At 32.6% G+C, this 20,178-nt stretch overlaps 1 protein-coding gene across 1 annotated transcript in view; it reads right to left on the bottom strand.

Moving 5' to 3' along the window:
- Positions 1-20,178, bottom strand: part of LOC138183875 (uncharacterized) — a 71,024-nt gene that overhangs the window by 7,634 nt on the left and 43,212 nt on the right. The window contains exon 4 of the mRNA XM_069121351.1: positions 11,395-11,567. Coding sequence (XP_068977452.1) covers positions 11,395-11,567 — 173 coding nt within the window. The remainder of the gene's footprint in view (positions 1-11,394; positions 11,568-20,178) is intronic.

Genomic DNA, 20,178 nt, shown 5'->3' on the forward strand with positions numbered 1-20,178 from the left:
AGTTATATTCATAAAGATACGAATTTGTTTAAACATCCGCAGTCTGGTTATAATAATTATAATATGTATAACAATATTAATTACTTTATTTCTTAAAACTTATTTATACGAAGTTTATTTGTCAAACTTTTAAAATCTTAAATATTTATTTTTAAATAGCTTTCTAAATAAGAACGGAGTTGTAAGGGACGTTACGATAAATCTGCTGGTATATTTCCACGCTATATGAATTTTATTAACAATTTATAATAGGTCTTTTATATGGTAAATAAAATAAGAAAATGAGTGTCTCTGACATCTTTCGCAAACGTCGTAGCATACTATTTTTTAAATAACAAGCGTATCAATTATGAGTTGTCGAAACAAGCCTTGCGACAAGATGGTAGACGTGTTTTCTACATTGCACTATAGTATATTATCACACAAACGAAAGATAATTTCCTCTCTACGGAGTTTATTATGGCCGCGGTTTCCACTCTTACTTCACGGGGGTGTGCGACGTAAATCAGATTAAATGGTTGGCCAGCGCAGACTGTGATCGGCAATATCTGCGTTAAATTAAACGTTACCCAATACAGTTTATTATTCTTGGTCATATTACACGGAAAATTGATGAGTTACGGTTGCTCCGGGTACAAGAATTTATACTCTTTAACGCGACAAATTGTGTCAAATGATGGTAATTTTGCCTTTAGTATTTTCGACAATGAATAATGAAGAATCATTTGGCGTACGTAGTTGTAACCTAAAAATAGTACGGGATAATTGCGTTTCGGTGTTAAACGTGCTATGATAAATGGTGTAATAAATTATATATAAAAGTAGCAAGTTTGATTTTTTTTAAATGTTGATGCTTGAAGGTAGAAAATATATTTTTAGAAGATATATATAGGCACATGTGTGCATGTATGTATACGTAGAATGTTAAGTTTTGATATTACGATATATATTGATTAATTTTTTCGTATTAGAAAAATTCAAATACTTCAAATACGCCAGTTGTCGCAACTTATTGTACATACTGTATTGTACTATTTATTTTCACATTTGCTTTCTTATTTTTCTTATTAGACACTCGACAAAAGTTTTCATTTTCTTCTTCTTTTCTAATTAGCAAGTTTAAACGAACGATAGTTTCTTTAATTCAGCTAAATGTAATATTTTATTTTCAAAAAAGTATAAGAATAGTGTTGAATAACAATTTTGGATAAAATTTAATTAAATCAACCTTATTAAATTAAATTTATTTTAATATAAAAATTACTTATTATATATATAGTATATATATTTCTTATTATATGTATATACAAATATTGTTATATTTTACGTTATACTTAACATTGCAAAATTGGAAATTATTTTCGTAAATAAAGACGGAATTTGCTTGAATTATATAGGCATAGTAACCTTATATGATGCTGACAAAAAGCTTTCGATTTCTAATAAGATTTATTCGATTTGTCGGACATAAGCATTGGTCTAGAAAGTTGTAGTAAATTTCGCTATCTTTAATAACAAGTGAGATCAGGTATACTATATTAAGAAGCAGAATAGTATTCATTCAAAGTAGAAAGTTACTTTACATTATTTTATGAGGTGCCAGACTTTGAGCTGTGATGTCGATTGTTCAATGTTGAATAAGATTATGTAGCAACAAAAGTAATGCAATATGGTACTTAGTACTTAGTGCAATTTATAACAGTAATATTTTTCAACGATAATTTTCTGGAATAATTCTAAAAACACGTTAATGTATATGTAATTCGGCAAATTGATTACACGTATACGAACTGATGTATATGAAATGATAGAAAATATTGTTATTTAGTATTAATATCATTCTTTTTGGATGAGTTAATCTTCCATAATAGCACTGAAGTTAAGATATTATTGCTTAAGCGTTTCGATACATTACATTCCGAATCGAACATTTTTTTCGGTATTTTTTGAAAAAAGTTTAAAATTTAAAATTTTTATACGAATCTATAAATACCTTTTCATATCATTACAGTCCATCGGTATTATCGATGTGACTTAAAACAATGTTTCTATCTACCACGTTCAAAGATAATCCTTTCCTTTAATTTATCGGAATTTCTTTAAAAATACGCAGGTCTGAAAATAGAAAGTTCTACATCTCTCCATCTTACATCTTACATCTTCTGAATTCACTCGCGTAATATCTAGATATACGTATAATATATAGCATTATATGTCATTTTGTTTATAATTTTCATGTTGTTTAAACACGAGAAAACTGAATTATACAAACTGTTTGAGATTCTTTGACGTTCCTTTTTGAATATTTGTCCATTTCGGATGTACGAGCATAAGTAACAATTCTTGCAATATTTCTTCGGACTAATGAATGTAACTAATAATCAAGAAACGAGCGGATTTATTATTCCATTAAAAAGTATGCCATTTATTTCTGCACGTAGGAAGATTTATCTTTTTTTATAATAATTCCCTATACTCTTGTATTTAATTATGTAATTCGCTAACTTGATAATCTTATGTATACATTACGTGTTCTAAATCATACTCTCATATGACATAAATATTTCGGTAAAAAATTCCTGATTCAGAAATTCACGATACTTGTCAATCCTTTCACTTCTGAAGAATTCTCGAATCGTCTTCTTGCCATGTATTACTAGATTGGTGGGAAAGTAGAGTCGATTTTCGGACCGTACCAAGAAAACCGGTCTTAGATGGATCATGCACCACAGTTTAAAATAAAATTATTTTGTAAGTATGATTTTTTGTATTCATAGAGCACTCGATCTTCATCTAAACTTAAAAATCAATGTACATCGATCAATTTTGGTAGTTGGGCATGAAACGCGACAAAGTCTGTTTTTGTTTCAATTACATGAATCTAAAAAGAGTACATACTTGAATTTCTTTCTCATCCCCTCTATTCTCTAAACATGGCACTATCAGACTATCGTTAGTTTCGGTCAATACAGAATTATTTAAATAGAAGAAATATACAAAAATTAGTTGAAATCGAACATCCTATACCATTGTTTAATATCAGAATCAGCTTTTTTTATGAAAATGGTACAAGGAAACGATGGTACAATCATAGACAATAATAGATATTAGGTAAAGTGCAAAAGTAGCACACAGTGCACGTAATACGCAAGAATATACAGGGTGGTTGGTAACTGGTGGTACAAGCGGAAAGGGGGTGATTCTACGCGAAAAAAGAAGTCGAAAATATAGAATACAAATTTTTCGTTCGAGGCTTTGTTTTCGAGAAAATCGACTTTGAATTTTCGTTCGGTACGCGTGCATTTTATCTCGTCTCGTTATAACGGATCTCACTGTAGATCGCTGTCTCGATGGAAAAATTAAAAAAAAGGAAACAAAATTAAAAAAAAATTTTTATTCTATATTTTCGACTTCTTTTTTCGCGTAGAACCACCCCCTTTCCGCTTGTACCACCAGTTACCAACCACCCTGTATATTATATCAATAATAATTGTGATCTAAATAAAATACAGTTGACTCACTTATATGATGTTTAAAATCGGCATTACTTTCCTAACCCAAAATCGTCAATTCCATTAAAGCTGGCAGAAAATTCTCTGAATTTCTGGTTGCATAGAATGACTCAGATTCGCCTTAATGACGATGTGACGCAGGAGGAAAGGAGGACCTAACAATCCTCGAAATGTGCAACGTGTGTCGAAATTCTGTGTCATGGTTACGCATGGCTATCCGTACTCGATGAATCTCGACTTTAAAGTAGGCTGACAATGAGGCACACGTGTCTTACGCGGTTACAGTCGTCTTTTTACGGTTCGATATGTCTATCGATACGCTTGTACTGACAGGATTTATGGTGACACGATGATGATGTTGAATCGACGTGTTTAATCAATCTGCCGATTGCTACGAATATTCGTCTAACGATGGGAAACGGGTGAACAGAGTTCGAAAAGTATTTCAATAAGACCTGTCCTTGCCCCTAATTAGGTTGATTCATATGCGTGTGTAGAGACAAGCATGGGAAACAGCGGCATTTAAATATTCTCGTAAATGTGTGAGACGAAACTTGGTTTACTTGTAAATGTATTTAACTACGACGCATATACAGGGTGTTCCTAGCAATTACAGCAGCCCATGATTTTAAAAGCAGTTATTGTATAAGATATGTATGTACTAGTTTTAGGAATACCATTGCGCAGAATACAAGTTTCAAGAATCACATTGAATGGAACATAAATTTTATTCTATGGAATATGTTATTATCAAAAAATTAAGAAAATTAAGAATATTTACTGACCCTGTACAAATATCATTTTTATTCTCTTTCTTATGTTTTTTAATAATAAAATATTCGATAGAATAAAATTTACGTTCTATAATATTACTCCTAAAATTTATATTCCATTAAATATTATCTGATATATGGTCGAGATCGAAAAAATGATCACAGTCGGAGGTAGCTTTTATTTTGCCAATAGTTGCCAAAAATAATTTTTACGTAAGGTCTTTTTCCTTCGCTGAAACAAGCCATAACGTCAAAAGAGTAAAAGATAGGCAAGAATTTCGTTAGAAAAGATTATGTATGTATATGATTCGAACAATGTATAATGTGGTGCATGATGATTTTTTACTAGGAGCTGGAAAACTATCAACAATTTTAAGATTACTGTCGTATTTCTTTTTAAATCGAGCTACACATGTATACTTGGTGTATATTTAGTAACAAACAATAACTTTTTCTTCTCCTAATCGTCTTCAACAGTTACCATCTTTTCTTTTATTCAAAGATCGACACATTCTTCTTAGGTAATTTTTCCATAAACTATAATCTGGTAATAATAATAATAACAATTATAGGCTTTAATATATCAAAATTTAATATATACGAAAAGAAAATATAGGCAAAGCTAAAACAATGACAAATGTTAGTACATCCAAATTTAAAGGAAAGGACACGTTAAGTTCTAGATTAAGTTAGGACGATAAATTAATTCTTAGAATAAGGTGCACACCTATTTATTGTTAGATTTCATTGCATACACTAGTGCACTCAGGTAAGCAAATTCCCCGTTCTGACAAGTATCGATCATCTCGTTTGATGAGTCCATCATTTTAACTCATTCAATCGAACGTGTTACGTTGTACGAATTCTTGAGCCGATTGCTATTCTGGTCAACACCGACAGTTTAGCTACATGAGAGACTTTCGATTAAATCGACGCGACGAAAATACGTGGAAGCATGTACTCTTCGATGGCGATCAGAGGTATTTTGGGTCAACGCTGTTGAAAGGTAGGCGCGGGGAACCACTGGCCAGAGCACCCGAGTCACTTTCTTCGCTCTTTTCACTTTCATATTTTCGTTTGCATCTTTTTTTTCCCTGGACACAGGCGCCAACTGTCTTGCGCCTTCCCTTGCCGAATCCAAAATCACACTTCCGATGAGTTTCATTATCCAGGTTTTAATTAACGCTTTGTGAGATTTAATTTAAATAAACTGACAATCGCATTAGTCGTAATGCAAATTAATTTGTTTTTTTAGAAATAATTTTTAGTAGTCACTCTAACGTCTCGTAGCGCGTTTTTTATTTATTTATGGCGTTGAAGCAGAAGATGAAGTTACTAATTAAAATATACTGTATGATAAATAAAATATACTATACTACTACTATATATACTATACTACGATAAATATATTATATACTATATTAAAATGTACTATATTTAATAGGCGAATAGACGAATAGCAAAATATTTCCTAAAGTACTGAAGTTATTATATATTATTAATATAATATGAATAAACTTTTAATAATTTCTCTGCACTACATTGCCACAAGCTGCTGAGGAATTGTTTGACACGTCAATGTGATTTTAGAAAATAATATCCAGTAGAAAGAATCGCAATTTAATGTGATTTTATACTACTACAATACACATGATATAAACTGATTTTACAAGTAAATTATCGTTTAGACATAAATTTACTTTAAAAATAGAATATTTTCAATGTAAGTTAGACTGACACGAACAGAGAATTTACAATTTATTTTTAAAAAACCTTTTTCGAAATGAAATCTTAATCTTGGTCGCGATTAATTGCAAAACAAAAAAGAAGAGATCAAAGAAGAAAGTACAAAGAAAAAGCTGGATGTAACGAATCATTCTCAAAACCGTATTGAGATGGTACATGGGGAGACTGCATATTGTGTGCGAACTGTTACGAAAAGTTTGCGGATATATTTCTAGAACCAGAGGAAGTGAACATCGATCGCGAAGCTTTTGTGAATTGTGTTGGGTTACGTTAATAATGATCGCGTATCTAATCTAACAACGTGGAAAATGCCTTTCGTACGAGAATTATTCATAATGTAGAATTATTCGTGTACGCTCATTGATGCGACTGTAACTTTCTATTCAATTTTTATCCGTAGTTTCGCTTTTCTTCCGCATCCCTAACTGTCAAACGTTCAGCGACCCCTAGTTATATATCTTATTATGTCTTATTACTTTACGATAAATAGCTACGTAATACATAATTCACATATTTATGAATACAATTAAAGAAACAGGACCTGTCGTTGACCAGGGACTTGTTTTATCCACGTACACATTACAATTTGATATACGCTGTAATTTTTATGCCTTGCATATTTTATACGTTTCTGCACTCTATGCACTTTATGTTCATGTTTCGGAAATGTATAAACGTCCGCTAATATTATTAGTAAAATTTTATAAATCGAAAGTTACGTATCTTAAGTCGATATTTGGTAATTTTATTTAATTCGGTAATAAAGCAAATGAAAGTTTACGAAAAATTCTACAAGTTACACTTTATTTTTCTATCTAATTTGACGTGAAGATATAAAGTTATGAATGAAAAGTTTATAATTCAGAAATTGTGAATCGCGAATTCGTAGATGTTATTAGGTGGTAAATTGTTATATACGAGAATTTAGATCAGGATATAATTATTATGAGCGATTCAATCCTTAATTATAATTTAATTTCTTCTACGGTTCTTCGCTTTCGCAAGAATTTCTTCTTTTACTTTACTCTGAAACCATTCAATTCCAGATCTTACGTATCATTCTATACTTGCAGTAAAGTAAAAAAGAAATCGGTTATATGGAAGTATATTTTGCTAAAATGTCATTATTCAAATATTATGTAACTAATAAACTTTCGAAAATGCCGTCAATTTTTCATCATAGAACGTTAAACTTAAAATTAGAAAGAAGGTAGTAAGAAAGTGTTACGTACCACAGCAAGATATCAAGAACCAGGAGAAAGGACTGAATTTCGTATTAAATATATATATTTTTTTTTTCGAGATGATAAAATGTAATTACTAATGTTCTATTTTCTTTTTTCGCGGTTATTACGGTTTCGAAAATATTTCACGAAGATTTTGATTAGAAAAATAACTAAACAATGAGATACTATTTAAGTTCATACAAATATGCAGATACATAAAAATTAAGATTAACGTAGTCATGCTAAGTCCGAATAGAAGTTCAAACATACCGAAGAATCAGTAAGATGCAATACAAATCGAACATCTTTGTTTGTGTAAATTAGTAAAAGGCTGAGGATAGTCAAATTTATTTCCTATGCTTTGTAAGTTCAAAAGCTTCTGCATTCTTAATCTATATCACTTTTAAGACTGAAAATGTTTTTCATATTCGGATCGAAATAGCAATACGCAATACGCATATAAATAATCATTTTACATCATTGAAATTAATGGGAAAGAATATAATTTTGCGGTTGTGAAGAACATATATTATACGTGTTTTTAGCAAATGGTTACTATATACTTGCAACGTGATTAATACATAGCTGTGCACAACTTTCAAGTCATTCTCAAAATACTAACTTAAAAAAAATAGAATAGTATTTTATTCTCTTACATTATACTGTGAGAAATTAATTGAATTTTAATATAAACCTTTAATTAAACTGTTTTCAACAGTGTATATTTTATTTTTCAATGAGCTTTCACAATTTGCCAATAATATCTTCCAATCAACGTCAGTACCAATGAATTTCTCTAAAAAACCACATTTTGCAACATCGTTTCAACTGACAAATCGAACGAAGCGGTTACAGTGGCCGACGAAAATATCTGAATACTTACTACAGAAAATTTCCATAAATTTTCATAACTGTACAATATAAATGATTTATACGTGTTACACAAAATTCTTCGAGATCTAAAATTTGAAACGAATCTGAAAACCTATTTAGAAATTGCAAGCATACGCTTTACAAAAATAAGCACATTATTCGATTACTCGCTGTCAATTATATCGGCTATCGACTGTGTTAGTAAGCTGTATTTAACGAGACCATCTTTAGCATCTGTTTGCAATAGAAGTCTTATACAGTGTCTTGTTACAGTGTTAATGGAATTTCAAAAAGTTTCATATAAAACACATGATATACTAATAAAGATTTTCTATGACAAGTGTTGGAATATTTCTGCGAGCCTCTGTATATAAACCATACCGAGAGAATATGCAGGAAGAAGCGTTCGATCGCGTGTTTCCCTCGCGCAGAAAAAATTCCTGATCGGAATTGTTCCGCTTTGTCGGTGAACGCGTAATAAGTCGAAGAGGACGGTGATCGCAGGTGGAATCGCTTATTATTCGCGCGGACGATGGCGCAATCGATACTCGACGAGGGACTCTCTATTTCGTTGGCTCGCCGCTCCCTCTGGCATGCTAATTCGCCGTTTCTAATCCTCGCGAGCATGCCAACGCTCGTCGAAATGGATCTCTCAGTTCGTAGGTCTAGCTCGTACGTCTAGCTCGTTCCAATTTTCACTTTCCATTCGCGATACGGAAAGTGGTTGTAACGGATCTGGGGACGATCGTCGAGGACCGAACACTCTCGAAGAATCTTTGCACGTACGCTCTCGCTCATAAATTACGGGACACTAATTACACGCTAATTGCAGTGAGATAGACTTGTAACAAAATCTTCGATGTATAACAATTTAGACTTCTTTTTATAATACACGCGTTTCTCCTGTTACATAAAATGTTTCAAAAATTGTATCAGCACTGTAATGTGACACGATTGTCGTGATCGTATTGGTAAAATTTGAAACCAATATAAGAGTGTGTATGGAAGTTACAAGACGTTTGTTGCAGATGTTGTTAGTAAAAAGTCGGAGAAGAGTTAATTCGTCATCTGGATATATTTTCTTTATTTAGAGACCTCTTATTGGTAATCTTTGTTACAAAGAAATTATATCGCATTTACATTTGTAAGGATTAACATCTGCTTTGGTTGGTTCATGTAATTGAAACTGATCTTTCTTTCATATACATTCTTCTACTAATTCTATAAGATCAATTAAAAAGTAGAGAAACGCGAAGATACGTTCAAATATTTTCACAAATTTTCCTTTCCATCTATTGTTATCTATGTTGTCTCTTTGTGACAAGTGAAAAGACAACTAGAAAAAATATTAAGAAATTTACAGAAAATATTGTCTAATTGATCATTTTGACTTTTGAGAGGTTCAATTGGAGAAATTTTTGGTTACAGGATGACCTGGTTAACGCCACTAATTTAAGCTACTTAAGCCTGTACTAACAATAAATGTGCTAAGTGATTTATAAGAGTTATAGACAGTAAGATATGCAAGATAGTACATATAATTCATATTTCGGTGTAAAAATACATTTCCTATATTTTTTTGATTGTAATTAGAAAAAAATGTTAGATGAAGAAAAAGAATGCTTGAAACGAACTATAATTTCTTGCGATCGTATTTCTTTTGTAAGTACAACAAGAGAGGACAAACTAAATTTTGGGTTTATAAGTTTGAGTTTGTAATTCATTTTCCGGTATTTAAAATCATTAGAAAATATACAAATTAATTAATTGGAAATTATAATCTGTCTTTAACGTACATCTTATTTAAATAAGTTTATAGCTCATTAGAAATTATTATCTGACTTTAATAATAACCTGTCTTTAATCATTTTTGTGACGCATAATGTAAGTAAATTACACAGGGCGATCATTAATACATTTTTGAAAACTATTTAATAGTTACGTAACTATTGACATTTAAAACTTTCTACGCATAATTTCTATGATATCTTCTGTGATATAAAATATCAATAATAAATTATAATTTCTCTCATATTTACATATAGACTAGATTTTTCAAAATCACTTAGAATGCTTCTTTCTATTTTAATAGCTTCGATTATAGCATTGTATACGAAACTTCACATAAAAGCATTTCATTCGTTTTTTTTCTACGTATCTTTCAAAAAAAAAAAAAAAAAAAAATAAAATAAAAAAACATAAGCTATATAATTTCACGTAAACATCTTCTTATATCAAAATAGAGGTTCTCTGATAAATTCGTAGTAAAGAAGATTTATTTTACTAGTTCTTTCCTACAATCTAATTATAAATATCATATACAACAAAAAATACAAAATTGACATTTCAATCTCATTCATTGTACATTTTATGCGAGTTTAACATTTTGCTACATCTTGAACATTCCAAAGTATCGATTATAAAATTTAAGAAAAAGAAAGGGAACGCTATATTTTATGAAATGCGATGAAAATGAACGAATCTCCATTTATCGATATGCATATTTTCAGGAAAAAATTTAATTATGAAATTAAATAAATAAAATTATGTAAAATAGGAGTCTATAGGGAGATTGTTTTGTTTTATGTAACAAATATCATCGTCATTCTATCATTCTATTCTACATTGCGTATGTAAACCACACGCATCGATATTAATTCCACTTCTATAAGAGAAAACTTAACAAATTACAATTAAATATTTCAATCGCTAAAATTTCTGAAACAAACGAATCTTTTGCAGAAATTATAAAACTCAACGTGTGTTTTCAACTGGATCCTTAAGTCGTGTTCACTTTAGGCGATTAAGTTGAAATGATCAAGTCGTTCATCCAGAAATAGAAGAACGTGCTATTTTCAGTTGGACAACTCTAAGTCATTTCGATTTGGTTAACACTGTGTTTGCCCAGGTGAATTTGCACAACTTAAGATCGTCGATTCAATCGCTCGACCAAATATTACCCAATGTGAACGAGGTTTTAGCAGCTTATTATAATGATAGATAGAACTATAAACAACTAATTATAAAGCTAACTAATATAATGTAAAATAAATAACGATAGTTGTTGTATGAAAGTATCGACAGCTGCTTGGTCAGATTAATTTGCAAAAGATGATAGCTGTGCAAATAATATATTTTTACTGTTCTTTTTCCTCATTCTTCAAGTTAAACGTTCATGTAGCGTTCGTGTTTCTTTTGATATCTGATTTGAACTATTTTATTCACGCTTCGGTATATGTGTTATTCATGAATATAACTACTTACCATCAGCATATACTGGTGGCAGTAATTTCAAGAAGGGTGCACCACGAGCACCCCAAACAGGATGTCGTATATTGTTACAGGCACCAGAAGGTGTCCTATACTTGCTCGGGGGGCAAGGTCTATCCGGTATGATTCTACAGGGAGCATCGTTCGATTCTGGCCTATTTTGGTACCTGGAAAAATCAAAGGATTTGTATAAAATAAATCTTATCAATTAAGATTTTAATTATATTTATTTTTAATTATACGAAACAGATTGAAAAAAGCTGAACTAAATTTATTAGAACGAATCAACATAGATAGGTACAGGAAATTATTTTTGGTGTACTAATATCGAGAAAATTTGAGGAAAAAACGAACACTAACGTAAGTTGCTATATATATCTTTATTTTCTACAAAGCAGAATGTATAGTTTCAAGTAAACGTTTAATTGCTGATAAGTTTATAAAGAATACTAAATCTTATAATTATTACTTTAAAACAAAACTTATGTAACGTATGTAAACCTATGATTAGTTATTAGATGTTCATTACATGTACAAATATTCAACTCTCGATCATTAGAAACAATGATAGATAATATTTCAAACGTATGAGATTAGAAATAATTAATTAGAAAATTAAAATAAATTAAAATAAAATATAATGATTCACTGTAATTCTAACGATCATAGAAATTATGGTCTTCTTTATTCACGTCAAAAATACAAACTCCAATAAAAAATATTCTACGACTTTAGAATATACAGGGTGGTTGGTAACTGGTAGTACAAGCGGAAAATATAGAATAAAAATTTTTTTTTTTTAATTTTTCCATCGAGACAACGATCTACAGTGAGATCCGTTATAACGAGACGCGATAAAGTGCACGCGTACCGAGCGAACATTCAAAGTCGATTTTCTCGAAAACAAAGCCTCGAACGAAAAATTTTTATTCTATATTTTCGACTTCTTTTTTCGCGTAGAATTACTCCCTTTCCGCTTGTACCACCAGTTACCAACCACCCTGTATATGTCGGGTTTATCGGGTTGGCGTTAGTCTTTGGGGCGCGTTGCGTATCTTCATTAGGACAAGCCATCGTAGTTGTTCAATGGAGATTATATTTACAATTATATGTACAAGTGTTGATTTAACAGGGTCTAACAATTAATCGTGATAATCAGACACTCTTGATGTTAAAGACAATGTTCTTAGGTTCAATAACGTATCCACGATCAACGGGAAAACCCTTTGTACAATTGAATATATTTTGAAACACAAAGTGACGTTAGCTGTGACGCTCTGTATCTTTCTGACTGACTGACAAGACGATGTGTGCAAACTCTCCAAGGTGATCGCAAGAATAAAAGACTGATACGATCGCATTTGTCAATTGCATATTGACCGTGGATATCTACAAAATTCCAGGCGCCGCAACTAGGCAGACCCGCGTAGAACCGACATTGCTCCTGCCCGGGGCTTGTTCGTTAATACAGCGTGTGTCCCTCGATATTGGTACTTCTTCTGTTAGGTAAAAACGTTCATCCCGTGACCGTGGCTACGTTCGGCGACCAGATGTGTCACCTCGAGCCCGAGCCCACTGTCGCGAATCTCGGGCGAACATAATCAGATCGTGTCACAACAACTACTTCTAAGTTCTATTATTTAAGTACAGCTATAATAAATAGTTTAGACCAAAGTATCGGGGATCTTCTGAAAATTCCAAAAGAAAGGCCCGATGTCCCTACATCTCCGACATATATATAGTATGTATAGACGCATGCAGTTGTGACCAAAAGAGATTCTCCTTTTCATCAACCGATGACTACAAACTTCCTATCTACGGTACAATATTGTCTCCATCCCTTTCGTGCCGGATAGTCGTTTAATTTTCGCGGGTGATTGCGCAACGTGGTTTCCAAGGAAGCTAGGTATTCGCAGAGAAAACTGCAAAGCATCGGCCGAATTAAAACGGCAGATTAAAAGCGCATCAGCCTGACGAAATGGCCGGAACGTTGCAGCACATATCCTGAAACCGCAAAACGTAATTACCGTTCAACCTCGTGATACCTTTTGCCGAATTGGAGAAGGTGAATTGCCCGATGCGGAAAGTGAATCGCAATTACAGTTAAATCGCGAATTATGTCGCGACACAGTTGCGAAACTCGACTTGGCTGCTACAGTTACTCGCAGAAATGGAATTACGTGCATAGCTATATATCTAGGTAATTATGAAAGTATTTGTTTAACTCTCAACTCTCTTTTTGTGAAACGCCATTTATTGTATTTCAAAATTATATATTTCTTTGAAATATTCGTTGAAATTGAAATTAATCACGTTCAATTATTTTGTGATAAAATTTGGACAGATTCGTTGTACAGGATAATTCACGTAACTGGAACAACCCATATCAGTTTCTCGACTGGAATTATTAGTTTGAAATTGTTCTTTTTCGAATTTTATGAATTAAATTTAACGATCAAATGGAAATAACGTGTATACCATGTTACAATGACTTATAATACAGTAAATCAGATTTCTCGATAGGGTGTACCAAACTGTCGATTTTTCACGATTTTTCAGGCATTTCCGTTAATCTGACACAAAAACGTTTCGAATAAAAATGTTTCAATCGACTACAAATTACGATATAGGACGTCCCCAAAAAGTTCTTTTTTTTGCAAAAACTCATTCACCTTGTCTTTCTTAACGACATTACGTATTTTCGACTACGTACTATGGCAACTTTCGTTAAGTCGAGTTTTCTGTTACGTTGTGGCGCTTCCACTGGTATAAAGAATCAAAGTACTGTTTTCATAATAGGAATTGTAATCAAATTTTACAACTGTTACCGAATACTTTGGGAAGTAACTGTATATTTGCCAGTGTTCTGCAGAGGAACGTGGAGTTACGCCAAAACTTGAGCAATATTCGAGTTTTCGGAAAGTTTGCAACAAATTTCGTTTCATATGACTCTGGCCAACGATTATTTGCTCGTAGACGCAAAAATGCGTTTGTCTTCAGTTTTTAAGCATTCGATAATGCGACGATAATATGAAAATAATGATTCAGTTTAAGAATGTGGATTTACGTTGGTAAACAGGGCTGTACGTCCAAAATTTTTTGTTTACTTGCTCGTGGTTTTAAATGGCGTTTAATCTTGGGTAACAGTGGAAAGATTAATGGTTTTTCTGCAATTAGTGATGTTTCTTGTGATTTACGATACTGTGTATTATGGAACATGTATCCCATACGGACAGTTTCGTTGTTGCAATTTAAAGAGATTTATTGTATCGAGGCCTTTTAGAGAGTTTCTATTAGTTAAAGTGAAGTGTTTCGTATATTGATTGTGTATGACGTTTTATACGCAATATTTACCTTGGTCCATAATTTATATCGCTGAATCGTCATATGAGAAAATACGATTATCTCATTTTGTTGAACACTACAATAAGACTTTTCGAATTAGTCACAGTAATTGTACGTTATTGTACAGTACAAGGTATTGTCTCGTTCAATTCTTTTTTCCAAAATAGTTTCCAGATATCAACTTTCTACAAGAGCAAGTTTTGAAGAGAGTAGTAGCTTTCAATTGAATTTCTTCATTTTTATATTAACAGACAACGATGTGAGATTATTAAACAACACTTGACAAGTTTATAATTTTTATAATTTTGTGAACATTTTGTTACAACGAAACATATTGTAATAAAAGACATAAAATGTACACCGTAACTGTCAAATGTCATGTGATTTTTATAATATTTATAAAATGGTCATAGAAATCGAACTGGTGGAATTCAGAAGCTCATACAATACCAGTAATTCTCAAGTGAAAAATTATATTCTAAAACGAGGTCTTTCTAACGATAAAACTAGATCTCAGTCAAAGTACGCCAATGTGTAATACTCTTTGCAATGAACTCTGACAAGAATAAATAGATGTGATTGTGAGTGCTAAATTTATTATATATCGAATCCTAATTTAATTTCTTCCCATTCCATTTGTTTGTATCTTAACAACGTTATTAACATACAGCTAATTTACTATCGTAAAGAATCAAGAGTCGTTAACAGTACCTCAAATTCTCAATCCCAACTTTCCTACAATTAATCCAAATAAAAAATTAATAACATAATGCACGAATGGCAAATCAACCACCATTACAAACTAAAAAGCTCCGTCAACGAGATTAAAAAAGAAACGAAAGATACAAGACCGTTCGAAAATGCCATTGTTCTACTGCCTCGAAAATTCAATTCGCGTACCTTATTACTCTTCTTCCCACAACACGTCCAAATTCAACAAACAGAGAACGAACAAACGAAGCAGCTTCGCAAAACAAGCATAAAAGGCACTGCGAACAAAAAGGAAGTGTGGAAGGAACAGAAGAGCAATAAACGGACGTGACGAGGCTTTCCAGTAGGTCGGCCAGTCCGGCTTCCATCCTTCTTGCTCTATTTTCTTGCTTTTTCTCGCGGTAACTCTGCCACGAGCGAACTTTTACTTTCATGGCCGAGAAAAGGAGTGTCGGTTGCCGGCGCGTCCTTCCGTGGCGGCATTTCAGCCACGAGGAAGGTTTCTCATCCGATCATTACCGGTACTATCGCCTTTCCTCGGCCACAGAAAGGTGGCTGGCCGCGCATCGGCGCGCACCACATCGCACGCTGCTTGCAAACGGATATGTCAGCAGGAACAAGTCGTGCTTTTCGTTATTTTATTATATTTTATTCCCCGATCGTCGTTTTGCCTTGAAGTCTCTATATTCCTAAGGATCCTTAAATAGAACGTAGTCTATTTCTGAATAGACTATGGATGTTTATTTGATCGAAACGAAATGTGATCTTCGTGTACATTCGATACAGGAGGAGTTTCACGATTCTTACTTTCTGTGACGAACATTGGAGAAATATTTTTCTACGTGGTTTTATTTGCAAAAATGCCTGGAACACACAATGGATAGTTGAAAAATATTAAAAAAGAATGATATACATGTATCGACGTCTGCATTAATTCGTCTGTTGAAGCAATACAGCCTATGTAGAGATTTCTTTCCTTCTCAAAATGTTATAAATTGGTAGAATTTAATCTCGGAATTAAGATTAATAATCTGTGGAAGACACAATGTTCGTGTTGAAACAATATAATGTGATATTTATTAAACAATTATTACAGGAAATATAAGTGTGTTGTGGAATGTAGACAGTTGGCTAGTTATTCTCAGACTGACTGGCTTAGTGACCCATGGCCCTTGAAAAGGTTTTGAACCCCACTCTCTATGCAGTAATGAGTATGACCTGTGTAGATGCTGTGTGGCGTCACATGTGCCACAGAACCTCCTAGTAGCTTCTCGACGTGCCCAATGTTCCATCTATATCCTTATGCTTCTTCCGCCGAATTCTCGAAAGAGCATGCACACCCTAGTCGTCGAGGTACATCTCACGAACGCACGCTGGTGAGGATATCGCTGGGCAACGAAGGGAAGAATCCGTTCGATCAATCACCTCATCTGTATGCGATTAATATCGTTGTATTCCAACATAAATAATACTTTAATTCGATGCATTGAAACTTTTTATACGCGCGTAAACATTCGCATTCTACTGATAAAAATGATGAAAATACAGTAATCGATATACAGATGTCGTTAATTTGTATTGTTTCAAAGACTACCACTTTTCGGTCGATGTCCCTTCTTCGGATAGAAGGTGATATTTACAATGAACTGTTTTAGATGCCATACATTTTATAGAGGAATAATTTTTGCAATGGAAAAAGATCGTGTAAATTTAACGAAGATATTTCTATTTCTCCTTCTAGTGTTCGTTAATTTCGCGAAGCTTAAAATGGTGAATTACATAACAAAATAGAGATTCTTGAAGTTTTCTTGGTGATTTTCACATTGACCAATTAATTAACGTCTTCATCGATTGCACGTCTATCTCTTTACACTGTAATATATAAACCCCAGCAATTGTGATACAGTCGGCAAGTGACAAAACAATATAAAATACAGTTAAAAACGTGGAATAAAATCTTTTCGTATGACGCTTCGTTTTCGAGAAAATTGAGCTGGAAAATTTAACTCAAACTTGGCTAATTACCGACTACGTACGAGCAAACAATCAGCAGAAGATTACTCTGCATGCAAGAGATAAGTAAAAGATGTGGAACAATATTTTTCCGTTTGAGACTTCATCTTCAAGAAAATAAGGTTTGAATATATCTAGTTAAAGAATTTCTAAATTTATTTTTCTCATGATGGAGGCGTATAACGGGAAAATTGTATTCCACGTTATCGACTTATTTTCACATGCAGAATAACCTCCTGTCAATTATTTACTTCTGTCCAGTCTGTAATTAGCCAAATTCAAGACAAATTTTCAGATTCGATCTTTTCGAAAACGATGCGTCATACGAAAACACTTTATTCTATACTTTCGACCTGTTTCGTCATCTTATTGTCAGTCTTGTCACGATCGCCGAGATACTCTGTAATAATTATATAAATCTTCCATAATTATAAATCAATTAAAAATCAATCGGTGGCGGCCGCGTCGATGTTGCACCGATGTGAAACGCAAAGACCGCGATCGTCGTCGCAGGGCTTCCTTCCTGGCTGACCGAGAAATCCGTTAGGCTCATCGTTTCTTTCTCCGCAAATTGTTGTTGCAAGGTCGGTTTTCTTTGCTACCGATAGAAAGTCGCTACGGTTGTTTTAACTCCGACCGACAGGGTCGTTTCTTTGCGCTGTTCCTTTCGGTTTCTGTGGCTCCTTTGGATGAAAAAGCTCGTAGAAATATGTATGTGTGCGTTTATGTTTGAATTTGACCATAGAATTCTATACACACCTCGCACAATTTAATTTTGTATAAGTTTCGCTTGTGTAAGATCCACTAGAAATCAGCCAATTTTGAAACTCAATAAACTCAGCTTACGATTGCCGAAATTTTCATCAAATACAAAATTATTCGTCAAAAATCCGTTATTAAATAGAATACGAGATTCAATATCCTTTCAATTAACTTATTGTACTTGATATATGTGGCTTGTTGGATGATTGCAAGATCTACTTTGCTATTCAGCCTAAACTACTCATAGCTGGATAGAAGAACCTTTGCAATATTTGAATATCAGGTGAAAAAATTAAAATGAAGAACACAATTCTACAGAACACATAAATTAATAATACGAATCTTACTATCTTTTACATTTACAAAATCATTCAACGTAGCTGATAATAAATAAGGACAATAAATAAAAAATGAATAATAGAAAAATAAAATATAATATAAGATATGAAATTAGGAGGAAACCTAGAAATAGGTAAAGAGTGAGTGAAGATGTAGTAGTAGCGAAAATTAGAGTACACATGAAAACTTTATTCTCCACTTTTCGATTTATTATTTCATAATGAATATTCTATGGATATCTATGCACAGAATATATTATAGACAATGCACATAATATACAAAATATTTCAAGTATCCCTTATAGTAATTGAAGAACGAAATAAATCTCAATTTACTTCTTTCGTTGTATTTATAAAAATTAGAATTTCCATAAACATGATCTAATAACGAATGATCTCCATTTTTAGCACATTCAGTGCATAGTTCGTAAAAATAGGTATAAAGAATGTTTGAATATGTGTATAAAAATTATGAGTTCCTAAAAATTGAAATAATCTTACTGTTCGTATCGTTTTTCACAAGAAAGTGAAACGGAGAATCCTTTGATTTAGTAAATTATTAAAATAACTTAAATTTAACGATCTCACGATGATTCTCCTCTTCTAAATAGTCTCCCTCTTGGTGTAGAGACAGAAGGAAAATACGAATTAAGAAGCAGATCTCATTCTTTCGATTATTCTTTGTTCGCAGGGAACTGTAGTTCCTCTAATTGATAATACTGGCATACGTCCGATACAGCTTCAGATATTGTTCCCGCGGAGCAATTTGTACGTACATAACACGCAATCCTTTACTGTGCGAAAGCGATTTGATTTATAACCATGCACATGCATCAGCAGGTAACTTCTTATTGTTAGACATTTTACATGGCTCACATGACTCACGCATGAATTATACTTCCTCGTTGTTGTTGTACCATAAATTCCTCATGGAAAAATCGCAAATCGTTTCCTTTTTTTCTTATCATTTTTCTTTCCATTCTTCTCTTTTCTTTTTTTTTTCAAAATCTTCTCCACGACGATTCAAACGTCCATTTCCTCGCAGAATAGAAAGTCACGACGATTATCTACGTTACGTTAACTGATTGAACGGTTTGAGTGTCACGAGTGATTTATTACGGCTCGTAAAACTCGCACAGGACTTACTTAAATACGAACACGAACCGATCACACTTGATATGTGTTACATTATTGCAACATTTGCACGTTTTAGCTGACACGAAGATTACTTGTTGAGAAAAATGAGTGATCTTAATTAAGGGCTTAAATGATGGCTTACTAACTGTAATTATAAAATTCATAGATTAACGAATATCTAATATGTATGTTGACAAGCGATGCGTAGGATCAAAAGGATTAAACCACACGTATATAGCAAAATAAAATTGGCTGTAAGAGAAAGTGTTTAATTTAAATAAGCTTCTAAATATGTATGTCTGTTTTCAAGTTATACAAGAATGTTATAAATATTAATCGTTACAGTGAAATAGGCATGATGTAATATTTCCATTATTAAAATATTAAATAATATTCGTATAATATTATTTAATATTATTTTGATATTATACGAATATATTGGGTTGTCCAAAAAGCTTCTTTCCTTTCGTAA

The sequence above is a fragment of the Bombus flavifrons genome, chromosome 1, assembly GCF_040668555.2.
Source record: "Bombus flavifrons isolate JBK064 chromosome 1, iyBomFlav1_principal, whole genome shotgun sequence".
Classification (NCBI taxonomy): domain Eukaryota; kingdom Metazoa; phylum Arthropoda; class Insecta; order Hymenoptera; family Apidae; genus Bombus; species Bombus flavifrons.